Here is a 17,295-nt window from a genome sequence, read left to right as displayed (position 1 = left end):
TCATGAAAGCGACAGCCTCTACAAATCGGATCATCAGTGATGCCCATAGTAAGATGCCGCTTCAAGGTACAATGACCAGTAAGGATTCCGATAGCCCTCCTGACACAGTTTCGGTTCAGACTTAAGAGCTCCTTTGCCCTAATACTAGGGCAACCTCTATTAAGTTCTTTCGCCTGCTGCTTTCCATCCAGGTTGTGCCAGTTATGGTATTGTTTTCTACCAAAAATATCAAAAACAGCAGTCCTAATAAGATTTTTCGAAATCCTAATTGCTGGCTCAAGGCCAACAAAAAGGATATCGGAGCCTTTCCGAGCAAGGTAGTCTCCTTTTTCGTTTCCCTTCACTCCAGAGTGCCCAGTATCCAACAATGGGTAACCTTGTTCAGCTTGAACTAGCATTTATAATGACTTAAACATTTGTAAAGAAAAAAGGCATGTTTGAACATATTTTCAGATATTTACATAATTGTAAAAAATTTCGAAAAGAAAATGAAAAAAAAAAAAAAAAACTGAAAAGAAATTAACAAGCTCAAATTCATGATAAATTTCCAACCAAACGGTTAATAAAAAGCAAACACAAACCTATTTTGACCAAGAGGAAATCGCTGAAGTTGATGTTAATATTGGAATAAAACTGTCGCTCGACGAACAGTTACAATTAGCTATAAATAATAATGATGAAAAAACTATCCACAATACAAAAAAAAATCATAAAAATAAAACACCCACACTCACAAAAATGATTTTTTTCAAAATGAACAACTTAAAGACCGAATTATTTGAAGATGAAGGACTTTCAAGCAACTACAGGAAGTGTGACGCACATTATTCACAGTAAACTGACCTGCGTAAATTCAAAATACAATTTTCAACTGCAGGAAGTTTGTTCAATAGAATAATTTCCAGGCTTGGTGTAAAGCCTGTTTTTTTTGCTATTATTGATTTTTTATTAAGATATTTGTTCCTTGATTTTATATTTGTTCACAATAAGTAAATAATGCTTCTTTTAAATGAAATAATGAAATATGACAACGAAACCTTATGTTTTTGAATGTTTCTTGGGAAATTTCTAATACCAGTATTAATACCGGTATTCCCGGTATCACGTTAAAAAAATAACGACTACCGGTATTGAATTTTCGGTTCCGGTATTGCAATCCCTACTTAGTACAGTGCATTATTTTTGCTCGCAAAATTTGACCAAACCCCTTAATAGTGATACAATCAGTAGTAATTGAAATTTGTTGCTCAAATTTGTAACTGTACTGTATTGAGGTCTGCTATGAGTAAAGCCGCACTGAGCGAGGCATTCCTTTTTTTTTTGAGTTTATCCTCTTTTTTTCATGTTATAAAATGCTCTTGGGGCTAATACAGTTGTATTATTTTTCCATATTTTTGTAAAAATAATAAAACTTAATTTAATTTCTCTTCATTAGGAAGAAGCAAAGGCACTTAGAAAGCGTAACATGAAAGTGCTAAGCAATGTATTGGATTCCATGACAAGTGTTACTTATAGAACTACATGGCAAGAAGCTCAGCAATTATTATTAGATAATCCACAGTTTTCAGAAGATGCTGAGCTTTTAAGTGAGTTTTCTCATTTATATTTTGGTTTAAAATCCAATAAACAAAATAATGTTTCCTGTAATGACACTTATCTTTTTTTAAAACTAAAATCTTGAGTCTCCCTTCTCACCCCATAAAAACAGTTTTTGTATAATAATTTCTTTATAAAGCCAGATTTTGAAATTTTTTTATCTGACTTACAGCATGGTTGGATGGTATGAAAAATTCTTAAAAAATTTTTTTTTTAATCATACTAAATGCAAATTTGGTGTCATTTAGGGTGGCACAGCAATGTATGTAAAAAAAAAATTCTTTTACATAACAGGCCACCCGTCAATTTTTTTTTACTCGTGCGGATAGTTTTTGGAAGTATTTCATCTTCATATTGCATCTGCAAGGGAAATTTTCCTTCATCAAAATTCAGGTCTTTAAGTGTAATTTTTTGATAAATCGTTAAAATGTGAATTGTTTTCTAAATTTTCACCAACAGTGGTAAAATGATTCTTTAAAATGATGTCTTACTTTTGAATTTCGATAAAGTTATTGTAAAGTTTTGGCGTACTCACAAAAAGCACCCCTGAGAAATAATATTTATGATTAAGAATTGTAATGTAAGAAACAAATAATTAATTTTAAGGAAATTTGGGTCTCAAAAGTGTATTCACACTGTATTTAAAAAAAAAAGACAATTTTTTCCCTAATTAATTTTGATGAACAAGGTTGTAATAGTATATGCCAGGTTTTTATTGGTGAAAACCTCACCCTGATTTAGTTCAATTGTATGTTTTCTTCATATTCCATAGAATGTTTCTCAAACATTGCTTTGAATTTCATCATACAGATATGGATAAAGATGATGCTTTGATTGTATTTGAGGAACACATACGGCAGTTGGAGCAAGAGGAGGAAGAAGAAAAAGAAAGAGAGAAGAAAAGAATCCAGAGACAGCAACGAAAGAACAGAGAGGCCTTTGTGGTATGATCTTGATATTCTGAAAAAAGACAAGTGTACTTACCTTTTTTGATTTAAAGGTTTTATTCTAAAATATGCACAGTAAACTCGTAATTATTTTATAGTGCCAAGATTTTTTTTTTTTTTTTTGACTTTAATATATTATTGTTGTGTGTAATAAATGCTTTAAACATACTATAACTGTATATTTTTAGCGTCTTCTCAATCAACTTCATGAAGCAGGAAAGCTGACATCTATGTCACTTTGGGTTGAACTATATCCTACCATTAGTGCTGATGTTAGATTTAGTAACATGCTAACTCAACCAGGTATAATGTTTTATTTCAGATTATAAATTATTGTGCAGTATAAGTACAGCATCCCATTTTTTTTAATACCAAACATCTGAAAACTTTAAATAAAATGATGTGGATCTTAGAACTATCCCTGAATTGATGAGGTTAATACTTCAGAAAGTAGTGGCACTTTAATTTTTTGTATTTATTTTTGAATGATTTTAAAAACTTGTTTCTCTCTTTATTTGAAAAGATCAATGTATCCTGTGATATTCAAAAACAAATCTGAGCACTATCTGGTGTAATAGTACTCAGATTTGTTTTTGAAGTCTTAACTTTTTTAAATGGAGAAAAAGTATGTTTCACAAATTCAGACCCCGAAGAGTTCTATTTTTCCTACTTTTTAGAGCTCCCTCCCTATTTTCCTACTTTTTCCCTTTTCCCCCCCTACTTTTTCTTTCTTTAGTACAGTAAAACCTGTCTACAACGATACTGTTGGGACCTAAAAAAAAATATCGTAACAGACAGGTTATCGTTACAGACAGTTTGATTATTCATGCTGACATTTTGCTGGGGAGAAAAAAAAATTGTTATAGACAGGTTATCATTATAGACAGTATTGTTATACACAGGTAAGGGGTCCTGAACTTTTTATTGACTGACTACAGTAATTTCTGGACGGAACGTCACTCCGTTTGCGTGTTTAAAAGTTAAATTTTCGTAAGTTACTTTTTTTTGCCCTTGCAGCATTTATGATTGACATTTCTTTTTATCGCCCCGACCTCAGTCCTACTGTTTTAACAAAACAATTAAGAAATAGATACTGGCACATTTTGATGCAATAATATATTGTTTACCCGTCAATTTGAAGCTTTAATTAAAGTAAATGGCCGACTATTCAAAAAGTGCGGGAAAAGTCGAATTTCCTATTCGCCGATTTTTTTGTATACAGTCGAAAAATGATCTTACCTTTACCATGATGTATTCAAATACAGTCAACTCCCGCTACAACGCGATCCGACTTACGCGAAATGGCTATAACGCGAATTTTTCACGAGTAATGAATTTTAGAGCTAACGCAAATTTTTCGCCCACAACATGAATTTTTTTAGAAGGAAGTATCAACTTCGTTATTGGTTACTAAATATTGATTTCGTGAATGTTATTACGTCCCTTTGAGCATCACTGACAGCCAAAGTTCCCACGCCAAACTAGTCTAGTGCATCAAATAACCGTAATGGCACCTTAGTGTCACCTTCATCTAAAGTTTGAAAATATGAAGAAAAAGAAAATTTCTGATAAAAAAAAATTGAAAAAGGCTAAGATTCTCGATATGCTTAAACAATTACAAAACGTCAAAGGTAGCGCGACAATAAGTATGAGTGAATCTTCCATATGTACAATTAAAAGTCAAAACAAAAAGATGTCCGTAAAAGTTTCGAACTTGTTTCAATATTGAAGCTTGCAGAGCAGTCTAACAAAGTAAAAATTATGAAAATGGAAGCTACGCGCGCTCTTGCATTGTGGATTAATAAAAGGATCACGTAGAGGAGATGTAACCACAAATTGAAACGTTTTAAATAAAAGTTGAAGTGTATTTAAAAATGTATTAGATAGGAATGATGATCTGATCTTGGAGCATAAATCATCATTGGTATGCTCATTTTTTAACTCGTAAATATTGCTACTGTATCTACTGTACAGTACTATTTTGTGCATCATTTTAATTTTACTGCATGCAGTGCGTACCGTGTTGTTTTATTTTGTATCTTTTATTCCCATTGGTCATTCATTTTGTGCATCTTAAGTATTTCATGTTGAATAACAGTTTTTTTATTTTTTAAATACAGTAAAAGTTCAGTTCTTTATGGAAGTAACTATAATGGTTAAGGAATGCTTTAAGCAATTTGAGGGGTGTTTATAAGTGCCTAAAAGTATTTGGTATGCTTTAAAAAATTTGTATGCATATATTTTTCCACAACGCGAAATTTCAACTTACGCGAGGAGTCTTGGAACGCATCCCTCGCGTAAGTCGGGATTCGACTGTAGTTGATTACAAGTGAGATGGAGCTCTATTTAAACAGAAAGGCAAAGTAAAACCTTAAAAGGAACTTAAGGAAGCAAAAAATGAAAAACCGGTACACTGTACATATTTTATTGATGTTAGTACAAAATAAAAGTGACAGATAATAGAAATTCGCAAAAAAGGACCACTTCAAAAATAATCGCGAAAACTAACTTTTTTCATACATAAATATTGTTATTATTCATTCTAAATCATAAACATGATTATAAAATTTCATTTTCTTTCCTTGCAAAGAGTGTAAACACGGCAAAACCTAAATGGGCAATACGTTCCCGATTTTTGGAAAAAAATCTAAAATCAATTTAAATGCAAGATTCCATTTTTATTTCTTCATATTTTTAAAAGTTAGGGATAGAGCCACAAGCAAATATGAACTATATATTTTTTTTCATTTTAATGGGTATTTTCTACTCTGATATATCATCAATATTGAGGTGTTGCTCATAATTTTTATGTGCTGCATTTATGGCAATGTGGCATTTCTGAACATATAAAATTTTTTTGAGACTCTTACTCTTTTCAGGGTGCGGCAATTATACCGATGCGGTATATCTACTGTAAGTAATTGTACCAAGGGTGCAATATCAAAGGGAGGGGGGGGGGAGATATATGCAGGCATATGATGTCAGGTGCTCCCTCCTCACTCTCAATTTCGTGAACAATATTCAAATGAATATTTTTGTTGTATGATGAGGATTGAGAGAAACTACATGCCTCCTTCCCTTTTATGCACAGAGAAACATTAAAAACTGATTTTTGTCTTTGATAAAAATGTTATGTTTGCCATGCATGGATTTTACCTTTTTTTTTTCTGTGACAAACATTTTGGAACATCAAGGAGGCAAAAAATCATCAAACCAATAAAACAGTATTTGTTTTTATTGCTTGATTAAAATTAAAACTGTCCCGTCATTTTGATTTTTCTTCCGGGGGTGGCTAGCGAAGTATGTATACTGAATACAAATTTTATCTAAAAACAACAAAAATCATACAAACTTGTATAATTAAGCATTAATTTTCCAAAGTCAGGGAGGGGAGGAATTGACCCCACTTACCTCCATAAATGAGGTGCCTGAAACAGAAATGTATGCTGAATGCTAAAAGTACATTACATAATACAAACCCTTTAGTTTACTTATTTCGTTATTTATTTAGTTGAATCATTTTATTATAAATTTTATGTCCCATATTTGAGAACAAATTTTTTTAATTCTGCATTTTCAATCTTTTTCCTTTTTTTTCAAATTCAAACAGCTGCCTCTGTTTATGCAAGAATGCATGTCAGCTGCTGATTATTTTTAAATAAAACGAATTTAATATTTGCTTTGCTTTTTCTGTCATAGTTTATGACGAACAGAAACAAAACAAAAATGGCTTTATTATTAATTTTTTTTTTTTTTTGTGTTCGCTATATTGCATTTTATTCTTTCACACTTAAACATTTTATTACTGTATTGTTAAAAAGTGTTTCATTGTTTGAACTTTATTTTTATATTTTTGTAATAAATATCTTTGTTTCTGCCAGTTTATTTTTCATGCTGATGATTGTCAGCTTGTTTCTTTTGTTCTGTTTTTGCAACTCGGTCTTTCAATAAATCCCTTTAATACTTAAAAAGTACTGTTAGTTTATTTTTGGGACAGTTTTAAACCAAAAACACTATTAGTTTATTTTACATTAGAAATAAAATTTACGCTAAATTCGTTTCTTCTTGACGTTTGTGTAGTCCTATCTCTTCCTACTTTTTTAAGTGATATTTTCCTACTTTATCTTTTTTTTTAAATTTTTGATTCCTTATTTCCTACCCCCTCCCCCCAAAACCACTTCAGGTTTCTTGATCATTTACTCAAACAGTTTAAAAAAATCTTGTATTATCAACTATGTATTGACAATTTAAAGGGATCTTGAATTTAGACAATATTATTTCTAAATTCATGGCCAAACTTATTGAATAAAATTTGAAATGGTACCTTACAATTATGAAAAATTAATTAATAGAAATCATCTTCAATCAATAAAAACATTTTTTCAGTAGCCTCCATTTCTTTTGAATTATATATTTTTTCCTTGTAATATTACAGGTTCAACTCCATTGGATCTTTTCAAATTTTATGTTGAAGAATTAAAAGCTCGCTTTCATGATGAGAAAAAAATTATTAAAGAACTACTCAAGGTTAGTTAAACTTTTTTTCTCATTTGTTTTAAACTTGATTTAGTTTTATTGTAAAATAGATTAAGCTCCTGCATTTATGTGCCATCAGGCATTCTCAAAATTCACTCTGCATTGGTAATTTAAAATATTTTGCAAGTTTTAAAATTAACTCTAAACTTTTATATCAAAGTACCATTTATGCACATTGTACTTATTTCACAGTACAAGTAAAAGATAAAATAATACCTGTTTATTTCATTCTGTAATGAAGCTCCCTTCACTTATTTACACTATTTATTTATGTATTATTTATTTACTTACATGTTCTTTGAGTGTTGATTCTATGTGCAAAAACAACGATGCCCCAAGTAAGATTGGGTGTGTTAAAGACCAAATGCTTTTTCAGGCCCTCTTGCAATCAAAGCTTACTATTTCATCCAATGGCCAATTTTTTTTAGCTATTTGGAGGTCCTCAAACAGCAAGGGCCCTTGACCATGGCCTAGTTGGCCTATTCAGTAATCAGGCCCGGTTTTCATAGCCTGGCGGAGCTAATATTTCTGACAGATAGAATGCTTTAGAACAAGTTACAACGAGAACGCATTACGGAAAGAGTGGCAGTGTGGTAAATAAGTATTTCATTTTGAAGAGCACTACTGCTCCTCAAATTCTGATATTGAGGAGCAATTTTATGATATTTTTTAAACTACATTTTTAACAAGGAAACAAACAAGATCAAGTAAGAAATGTAATATTTAATATGTGCATTTAACAAGTTTTGAAATTTATCACTTATCTTTTACAAAATAGGTTAACTGGTGCAAATGAGTGGTTTTACCATTGGTGTTGTTCAGATAGGGTATAACTCCATATACGTCGTATACTCTCAAATATTTTTTAGACCTCAAGCTTCAAGAATTTTCATATTATGACACATTATGTATATGATTGCATATACACATTGTGCATAACTGATTACTGGGAGTATACCATAAGAAAATTTGATGAGAACATCACTGGGTTCTACAAATACAAGAATATTTAGGGTATGAAAATTTTGAAATCCTGAATATTCTTATGAATGGTATAAATTTATTACCGTTGAAAATTAAAACCATTTACACTGTTCATTAATAAAAATAGTTATCTAAAATCATCAAGTACACTGCATCGACATCTAGTTTTGCCATTCACATTTCAAAAATATTCAATTACTATTTTTTGCATTGCAAAATTTTTGGTGCAATTTATAATGTCTTGCCTTTTATGCATTCTGAATTGCAAACTGTGATTCAATACTGCTTATTTCCAGTTATAAAAGGTTAAAAGGTATTCTTTAGTAACTTAGGTTTTCAAGGTGAAATCTGTAATTTTCTTATCATAAGTAGTAGTAATACTAAATCATAAGTATGTATTTTTTATGAAACTAATGCAATAGTATCACAAAGATGTACCATGTCTTTCATGCTATTAAAAGTTCACTTTAACAATCCTAGGAAAAAGGTTTTACAGTTGAAGTTAATACATCATTTGAAGAATTTGCTACAATTGTTAGTGAAGATAAAAGATCTGCTACATTAGATGCTGGAAATGTAAAGCTCACTTATAACAGTGTAAGCTGATAGCTACTTTAATTATACTTAAGTTGCTCTTGAAATAATTTTTTTGCCATGATTTTTTTTTTCTTTTTCCCCTTTCAGTTGTTGGAAAAAGCTGAAGCTAGAGAAAAAGAGAGACTTAAAGAAGAAGCAAGAAAAGTATGTCCTATTTTTTTTAAAAATTAAATATAGCCTTTGCTTATTTTTAGAAAGTTTGAGGAAAAAAATATATAATTTGTTTGTTTCTGCTTTTTCATGTGACAAAAATATTGAACTATCAAAAATATTTGTAATGCAATTGTGCATTTGGCATTTAATGTATCTATTAGTACTCCAATTTACATCTATTCATAAATATAGGTATTTATGCCATTGAACAAATCTAATTATGAAAAGAGACATTTTGTTCTGGAGTCGTTCTGACTCCAGAACAAAAATTATCATCTGCCATTTATAGATGATCTGATGTATTGTACAAATTTTTTCTTTATCGTTATTATGCTTTTTTTTCATCTTAGAAATTACTAAACTATTCATTTTGTATAAAACAATCGCGAATTTGTAGTTCTTGTTAATTTGAACAAAATGATGTTCAGTAAAATTATTTCACTTAGTCAAGAGAGAAAATTAATGTTCCTGTCGTAACTTACTGTCTTTTGTTAGCTATCCGTGAAAAAGGAGATGAAATCCTTCCCACTCTTGTTGAAGTTTTTAACTTTTCTTAGACTTGGGAGAAAATCTCTAAATTTTGCTGGTTAACTCTTTTTCCTTTTTAAAAATGAAACAGATAGAATATATCAGGAGTCATCCATATTACTATCTAAATTGAAAGTCACACCAATGAAAACGAATTCTTTTGTAAGTGCTACTTTAATGTAGCTGTGAATTATTGAATATAATATTTGCAATAAAATGCTAGAAATGTCTCATATTACTTTTATTTTTATGTACGCCTAAATATATAATATGTAGTTTTTAAATTTTTCTCCCTTCCCTTTTCTTTCAAAATTCAAGCTTTATGCCTTTTTCGAACTTACTGCCCAGTGTCCACCTGAATACCTATAATATTTTTGTGTATAATTGTCTTAAATATCTCAATTAAGGGATCCTTAGTTTTTCAATGTTTTTAATCACCTTAAAGGTGGTCAGCCGTTAATAACTTCATAACTTTAGGTAGTTTAATTTCTACTATATTTAAATATTGAATGATCATTTATACTGAAGTACTAATCTTAACTTTTGTAGCAAAGGCGCCTCGAGAATGCTTTTCGTAGCATGCTTAAAAATGCCGTCCCCAGTGTGGATTCATCTGTTGAATGGAGTCAGGTAAATATTGCTTTAGAAAAATACTGTTGTTTATACTCTTAATTGAGACTAGAGATGCTACATTTTCGGAAAAGTTTGAAGCGGTTGAAAGACCCCCCCCTTTTTTGTGAGAGAAAAGGGGGGGGGGATTAGAAAAAATGTAAAAATTGTTTTTTTTTTTGTTGATATAATTATAATGTAATAAACAGTTATACTTTTTAAGAAAACATGAAAAGTGTTAAAAATTTAAAATATATGCAATTTATGTTATTTTTCTACTTGCAGAAATATACATAAAACTTTCACTTTTAAATAGTAATTAGCTTTTCTGTTTTCTAACTGCCAATAGTTTTTTTTTTCGTGCGAAACACTGAAAATTAACACAGCTAGTCAAATGTTCATTCAATTGTTAGGTTTTTTTTTTTTGTAGAATTTGATTTTTGTATAATGTTAAATCAATTTTTTGACTGAAATTTATTATTTATTTTATTTTTATGTCTTGAGATTTTAAACAGAAAAGTTTTCTTTTTAAAAGTTTTTTACATATATTTATATGTGTTCATTTCTACACACTTATTTAATTAAAAATATATTAAAATTTTAACTCACAAACATTTCTACTAATTGATATTACCAAATTTTTCTGTACTAACATATATATTTAGTTTTACTGAGAAAAGTAGCAAATAATACCTTTGTGTGCAGATAAATTTTCTTACAGTTTGCGTGATTTAAATTAGAGTTTTCTTTTAAGATACCTAGCAAAAATATTTAAACAAACAAAAAAAAAAAAGCATTGAAATGTAAATATTATAAGTTTCTGAATACGTTATTTTGTGCCAGTAATTTCAAATTTTAATTTTTCTCAATCGGAAATAAACCCCCTTCAGGAAAAACTTTTTCCCCCAAAATTTTTTGCTTTGTCCCCCTCCCCTCCCCCGTCCTGACCATTCCCATCTGTAATTGAGGCATATTATTTGAACATATATTTAACATAAAAATAAATTGAAAGTCATTTTCATCTGATTTTGGGTGATTAAAACTATTTTAAATCAAGCAATTCAAAAATTTTGGCATAATTTAATCAGGTTTTGCAATTTATGTAGTACCTCAAAAATCTAGAAACATTGAAATAAAGACAATTTTGGGTTTATGTAATTTCTGGATTTTTCGGTGATCCACAAAAAAGCAATTTTTTTTCCTCCTGGCAAAATACAAATGCAACTTTTTTCCTTGTAAAAATAATCAAAGATAAATCGCCAAATTTTAAAGGGTCATTTCATTGTGACAAATGTAACATTCAGATTCATTTTCATTATATAAAGTATGTTATGATAACATAAACTTAAAATGTTGAATAATTATCTAATTGTAGTTTTGTTGAATGATGTCAAACTCGAAGAATACAATTTTTGTGCAGAACTTCACACGAGAAAGCCTGCTAAAACTCACAGCAGTTGCTTTTAAAAATTAATTTACTGTACTCTGACAATTGTGAAAAATTTGCAGCAGAGAATATTTATATGAAATTCAGTTCTCAATTTCTCAAAAATATTATTAAAAAACAACACATTGCACTATATTTATTCCTGAACTTTATTTTTCATGCAGAATACTGCTTATTTTCGCTAATAAATATTTATTCAAATAAATATTATTTTAAGTATACACACGATTTACGTAACTTCCCCAATGGTGCAAAAATACCAATTAATATGTAAATATTAGTTCTTTAGGGTGGCGACAGAACAGGAGATCAAGTAAATAAGTTAAGGAATTTTTTCGATTGGCAAAAATGAGGGAAACAAAGAAAACGTGTAATTTTCTAAAAATTACAAATATTCAGGAAAAATTATTTTGCCTTGAAGAATTGAGTAATTTTTACCAAAAAGGCATTTGTTTTGGCTAATAAAAGCAAGAAGAAAAAATCACCACAATTTCGAATCTTATAAAATGTAGTATTATTTATTTAAAATACTCAATGATTTTAAAAATTAATAATAAATAACTATGCTGAAAAAAAAAACCCTTCAATAATTGGCAACTTTCATTGACGTCCATTTTTAGTACCCCATTGCAATTTGTACTCCTTCTTCCAGGAGATTGATTGTTTGTAAATCAGGGATGAAAATAGATGATTTAAAGCTCTGCTCATTGTTAAAAAGTTTTGTTTGCTTGCTTTCCATTGCACACCCAAACAAACCCAAAAGTTTGAACTTACAGTGCTAATTCGGGTTTATGCTATTCAGGGCAAAGAATGGTATTTGCCACTACACTCTTTCCGCCATAATAATGATAAAAAACAAGAAATCCTAGCAGAATTGAATAGCCATTACAATTACACCTTACTTGATGCTTATTATTTCTCAAAACTCTTAAATTGCTGCTGAAGAAAGCTTACGACTGCATGTATTCATAGATCTGTTTTACATGTTTCTCTATGAAGACAATTTTAATTAAAAGATAAGCATTATATATTAACAATACAGTTTTTATCTCATTTGATCAATGAAATTCATTTTAGGTTCGAAAACAATTTGAAAATGAAGCCCCATTTGAGAACATAACTGTTGAATCTGAAAGGGTCAGATTATTCAAAGAATACCAGCAAACACTTGAGGTTTGTACTTATTTTTGGTATAAACATTTCAGAAAACTGAGTATCCCTTTTTTTGAAATTTAAAGTGACCTTTTTTCTTGAAATCGTAGGAAGCGTGTAGTCATCATCACAGCAAATCCAAAAAGCATTCTAAGAAGAACAAAAAACAGAAACGACGTTCAAGGTCACATTCCAGATCTGTAAGTATATATTTTTTTGATTGTTTTCATTGTTTTGCTTTGTTGACTATCTTTAACCACAACAGGGTGGCGACACATCAGGGAAAAGTCGGGGAACTTTATTTAATTGGGGAAAAATCAGAGAAATATCAGGAAATTTCGAAAAAAGTAACAAATTCAGGAAAAATTGATTAAATGAAGAAAAAAATTTTTTTTTGCTTTGCAAAATTAAGTACTTTAATTTCCTATGCGTCTTCCACCAATTATCTGTTGAGAAAAAAAGTAAAATTAATGAGGTGCGATTATACACTGCCGCATATTTGTGCATCTTCTTTTCTCAACATCAAAGTATTGAATATTAGCTTATTAAACACAGGATGAACTTCCTATGATTGCTTATGTGTCCGTAAAGTTTATTTTACATTGCTTGAATCTTTCACGAGTTCCTTGCTAAGTAAAATTAACAACCCTACAGGAAAAAAGGAAGCTGTCATTAATGCCTTAGCTCCCTTGCATTTATTCACTGTCTTGAAGTAATTAGTATACTGTAATCGCGATTTCAAGGAAAAATCTTTTTTTTAAATTAATACGGATAAAAGCTTTAAAACTAATACGCTTCCTTGAATTTTTAATTTATTTGCTAAAATTGAATGTTGAATGAAAATCAATTTTGTTTCACACCATTGTATTATTTGCTGTCGCCTCGGATTTTACAAAGGTTTTTTTTGAGACTTTAAAATTCTTTTATTTGAAAACCAAGTTATATATATAAGTCATTCTCCAGAAAATGTAACTTTTGAACGCAAATATTTTTCAATTTGGAAACCTTTTGTTTTCTTTTTTTTGTTCTTACATGAAAGTGTTACCTACTACAAGTAAACATAAACAATGGCCCACAGCTAAGTTCCAATTATTTTACTCATAAATAAAAAAAATTAAATGCCTTGTTCATAGAAATAAAAAAAGAAAAAAACTTTTAATGTTTAAAAATTGAGGCCAATTTAGTATCAAAGTAGTAATTTTGTTAATTGTGCAAACAATAGATTTTTTTAATGATTTGTGGGAAGATAATATTAAGCTTTCTTAATTAAAGTACGGCTAGGTTAGCTGTTACAAATATATGTTAAAAAATAATATTTAATAAATTTGAGGATATACAGGAGGGTATACAGGCAGAGGGCTTTTATATTGTTTTTACTTAAATATGAGATTTTAAAAGTTTTTCATTTTGTTAAAAGTTGCTGTGCACCCAAACACGCCGTCGCAGCGCATGTTAAACAAGGTTTGTATCCCCCATGAAAAACCTTGAAAAATTCTTGGGGGGGGGGGGGGAGAGGTCATTTTTAAGTGCTTAAAAAAGTAAGAAAAGTTTCTTTGTTGCTTGAATTCTTTCAAAAATCATTGGATTGTGCTTGTGATTCTTTTAAAACTATTTCACTAGTGCAATTTTCTGAACATATCTATTTATATGATTTATCGCGAAAAATTGCTTTCGTGTTTGAGGTTTCAATCCTTTTGCATCTTGTTAATATTTTGATGCTTTTTAAAATCCAAAGTGATTTTGACATGTGCTACCTCAGCTTACTTTATTTTTCGTTTAATTTCAATAATTAACGAAGGAATTATTTTAGGAACCATGGAAACATTGAATTTACTCGGACTTCGCGGAAAATTGTTTCTCGCGTTTGAAATTTCAATCCTTTTGCATCTTGTAAACATGTTGATGTTTTTGACAATTGGAAGTTATTTCAACATATGCTACTTTAGATTAGCTTATTTTCATTTAATTTCAATATTTAAGGAAGGAATTATTTTGGAAACCTTGGCAACATTGAACTTACTCGGACTTCACAGAAAATTGCTTTTAGTGTTTGAAATTTCATTTTTTTTGAATCATGTAAATATTAAGATATATTTTGTAAAATCGAATGTTATTTTCCCATATGCCACCATAGATTAGCATGTTTTATGTTTAATTTAGTAGAAAATAAATAAATTTATTTTATGGGAAATATGCCAACATTGAACTTGGTTTGTGAAAATTTGCTTCTCTGAGCTTTCAATTGTTTTGCATCTTATAAATATTTTTATATTTATGGCAATTAGAAATTATTTTGACATGCTACATTAGGTTAACTCCATTTAATTTTTATTTAAATGTCTAAAAAATAATAATTTTGGTGTTTAATTAAAGTTTATTTAGTTTTGCAAACTTAATTTTGATTATTATTAGCTTATTTCCTTTTATTACTGTTTTTTTTTTGGGGGGGGGGGGGGGGTGGAGGTATATAACATTCAAACAATTGAGCACATAACATTTTAAAGTAGCGTTTGTATTTGAAACAAAGTTGAATTATATAATTTTATGAAGTTGAATTGGGTACTACATCATTTCATTGTCATGATGCCTGCTAAAGGGAGAATTCCCCCCCCCCCCATAAAAGCTCAAAACACTCATGGCCCTGCAATCATGGAGTTTTTTTTTTTTTAATGTACACTTTATGATTCTTGAAAATATACTTTGAACATCAAAATTGCGAAAATAAGCCTCATGTGATCTGCTTCTCTTTGTGATTGAGTATTTCAGACATTTTTTGGAAAACTTTCAATACAGTAGATTTGTTTAGTGTGTGATAGATTCATATCGTTTGAGAAGGGATATAATACTATTAAGAAGCAGAAAAACACAAAATTAGACAGAAAAACACAAAAATAATTTTAAACTAAAGAAAGATGAAGCACAGCTTCATCTATCCTTCAGTGAGATTACCAGCATCCCTGGTTCAATTCAAAATGTATCATTATGCCTATTTGATTTAGTTCCTAGGAGGCTGCCTTAAGTGCTGATTAAGTGCATCCCCCCCCTCCCATCCAAATGTTTGTGTAAATAATATTATTATTCAATGGATAAAAAGATCAGTTGTACAGAAGGTGATAAAGGAATTGTATCATTAAAAATCAGTATTATAGTTAATTAACGAATTATCTTCAAGGATTTAACAGCAGGCAGCTAATATGCTTTTTGGTGCTTCCTTGGGTTTAAATGAATGATCCTCCAAAGTTCCTCTTTTTAATCCTAAGTGGTCCTCTTTTTGATTGGAAATGGTCCTCTTTTACCCTTTTTAGCCTACTTTCCCAGTAAAAGTCAGAAAAAGAAGAAAAAAGCATGAAAGAAGGCTTAATGCATTTTAAAAATATTGCAAAAAACAAAAAAAGTCAAAAATAAATAAAATAATTAAATAAAATTAATCAAAAAATTAAAAATTGGAAAGTAGGGTATTGAGATGGGGAAAAAATGTCTGTCGGTCTGTCCCCCCCCCCCTCCTAATAACTTTTGAATGAATAGTCCGATTCGAACAAACGTTTTTTTGTTTGAAAGATCTCGGCAAGGACACCTCATTCCTATATTTCACTTTTTGATTTGAACTATTTTTTGTTCAATTTTGAACAGTTCAAAAAAACTTAACATTAGCACTTACGGTGAAATTCAAGGCAATTCCGAACTGTGAGGCGAATTTGCTTCAAACAAACTTTGTAGGAAAAAGCGTTTGATGAAAAACTTGTATATAAAATATTTTTTTGATTTGAACAATTTTCCGTTCAATTTTAAACAGTTCAAATCCCTTAACATTAGCGCCTACGTGGAAATTAAAAGTCAATGTAGATTCTGTACTTGAAGGCGGATTTTTTTCAAACAAATTTTGTTGGAAATAACTTTTGACGCCAGACTCTGACTCCGAGAATTTAGGGACACCTGACTTCGATTGTCCCGACAATTAATCGGACTCCGACTCCCCGACTTCCACTCTGACTTAGTAGATTTGTCAAAAATTAATACACAGAGGACAAATGACTGACTCCGATTCTTGGATATTCGTCCTTGGCTCCTTTATCCCAAAATGAGATTGCCTCCGACTCCGCAGCTATGGTTTTAACTGTGAAATAATTATTGTTGATATGACTTGTTTTTATTTTCACGCTAAAGTTTTTATGTAGGTATTCAGTTTTCGGCGGATAAACTCGAAGTCATTTATGTTTCTACAAAAAAATATGTGCAGACAGTTTTTTTTTTTGTTTTGACAGTGAAAATTATTTCTTTAAGTGTACATTTTATTGTTTTTATTTATTTTGGTAAGTGCATTAATTCATTTAAAAAATTATTTTTGGCAACATGGGAAAAAGAAACAATTTTTTTTTTGATATGATGTATTTTTTTTAATGATCTTAATAATTTTAATAATTATTTTTTTTTGTTTTGAAAGCTGTTATATAAAGAATTTTTTTTAATGAAAAAAGTGTATTAGCTGCTTTGTTTAAAAGGTGCTGCTATTTTATTTGTTCGTTTTTTTTTACGCATCTAATTTTTTTAGATGAGCGAGGAATATTTTATTCCTAGAAATTAGCTTAAAATATTAAAAAATATGCTTGAAACAATTTGCGATTTTAGCTATTTTTGAGAATATTGATCAGGTACTAGAAAGTAGTATGGTTATACGGGAAAGTAGGCTCGTATAGTTCTAGACGGAACTTCTTGTTTAAAGCTAAACTGTATTGAGAGCCCTGAGTT

At 29.8% G+C, this 17,295-nt stretch overlaps 1 protein-coding gene across 2 annotated transcripts in view; it reads left to right on the top strand.

Annotated features, from left to right (window-relative positions):
* Positions 1–17,295, top strand: part of LOC129224179 (pre-mRNA-processing factor 40 homolog B-like) — a 123,616-nt gene that overhangs the window by 58,952 nt on the left and 47,369 nt on the right. For both annotated transcript variants that reach the window (XM_054858596.1, XM_054858595.1), the window contains exons 14-22: positions 1,436–1,586; positions 2,407–2,540; positions 2,732–2,846; positions 6,979–7,070; positions 8,544–8,660; positions 8,748–8,804; positions 9,891–9,971; positions 12,475–12,570; positions 12,660–12,749. In XM_054858596.1, the coding sequence (XP_054714571.1) occupies positions 1,436–1,586; positions 2,407–2,540; positions 2,732–2,846; positions 6,979–7,070; positions 8,544–8,660; positions 8,748–8,804; positions 9,891–9,971; positions 12,475–12,570; positions 12,660–12,749 (933 nt within the window). The remainder of the gene's footprint in view (positions 1–1,435; positions 1,587–2,406; positions 2,541–2,731; positions 2,847–6,978; positions 7,071–8,543; positions 8,661–8,747; positions 8,805–9,890; positions 9,972–12,474; positions 12,571–12,659; positions 12,750–17,295) is intronic.

Source organism: Uloborus diversus, chromosome 6 (genome assembly GCF_026930045.1).
Source record: "Uloborus diversus isolate 005 chromosome 6, Udiv.v.3.1, whole genome shotgun sequence".
NCBI lineage: Eukaryota > Metazoa > Arthropoda > Arachnida > Araneae > Uloboridae > Uloborus > Uloborus diversus.
Note: the sequence above shows the minus strand (reverse complement) of the source record. Positions and strands in the feature narration are given on the sequence as shown.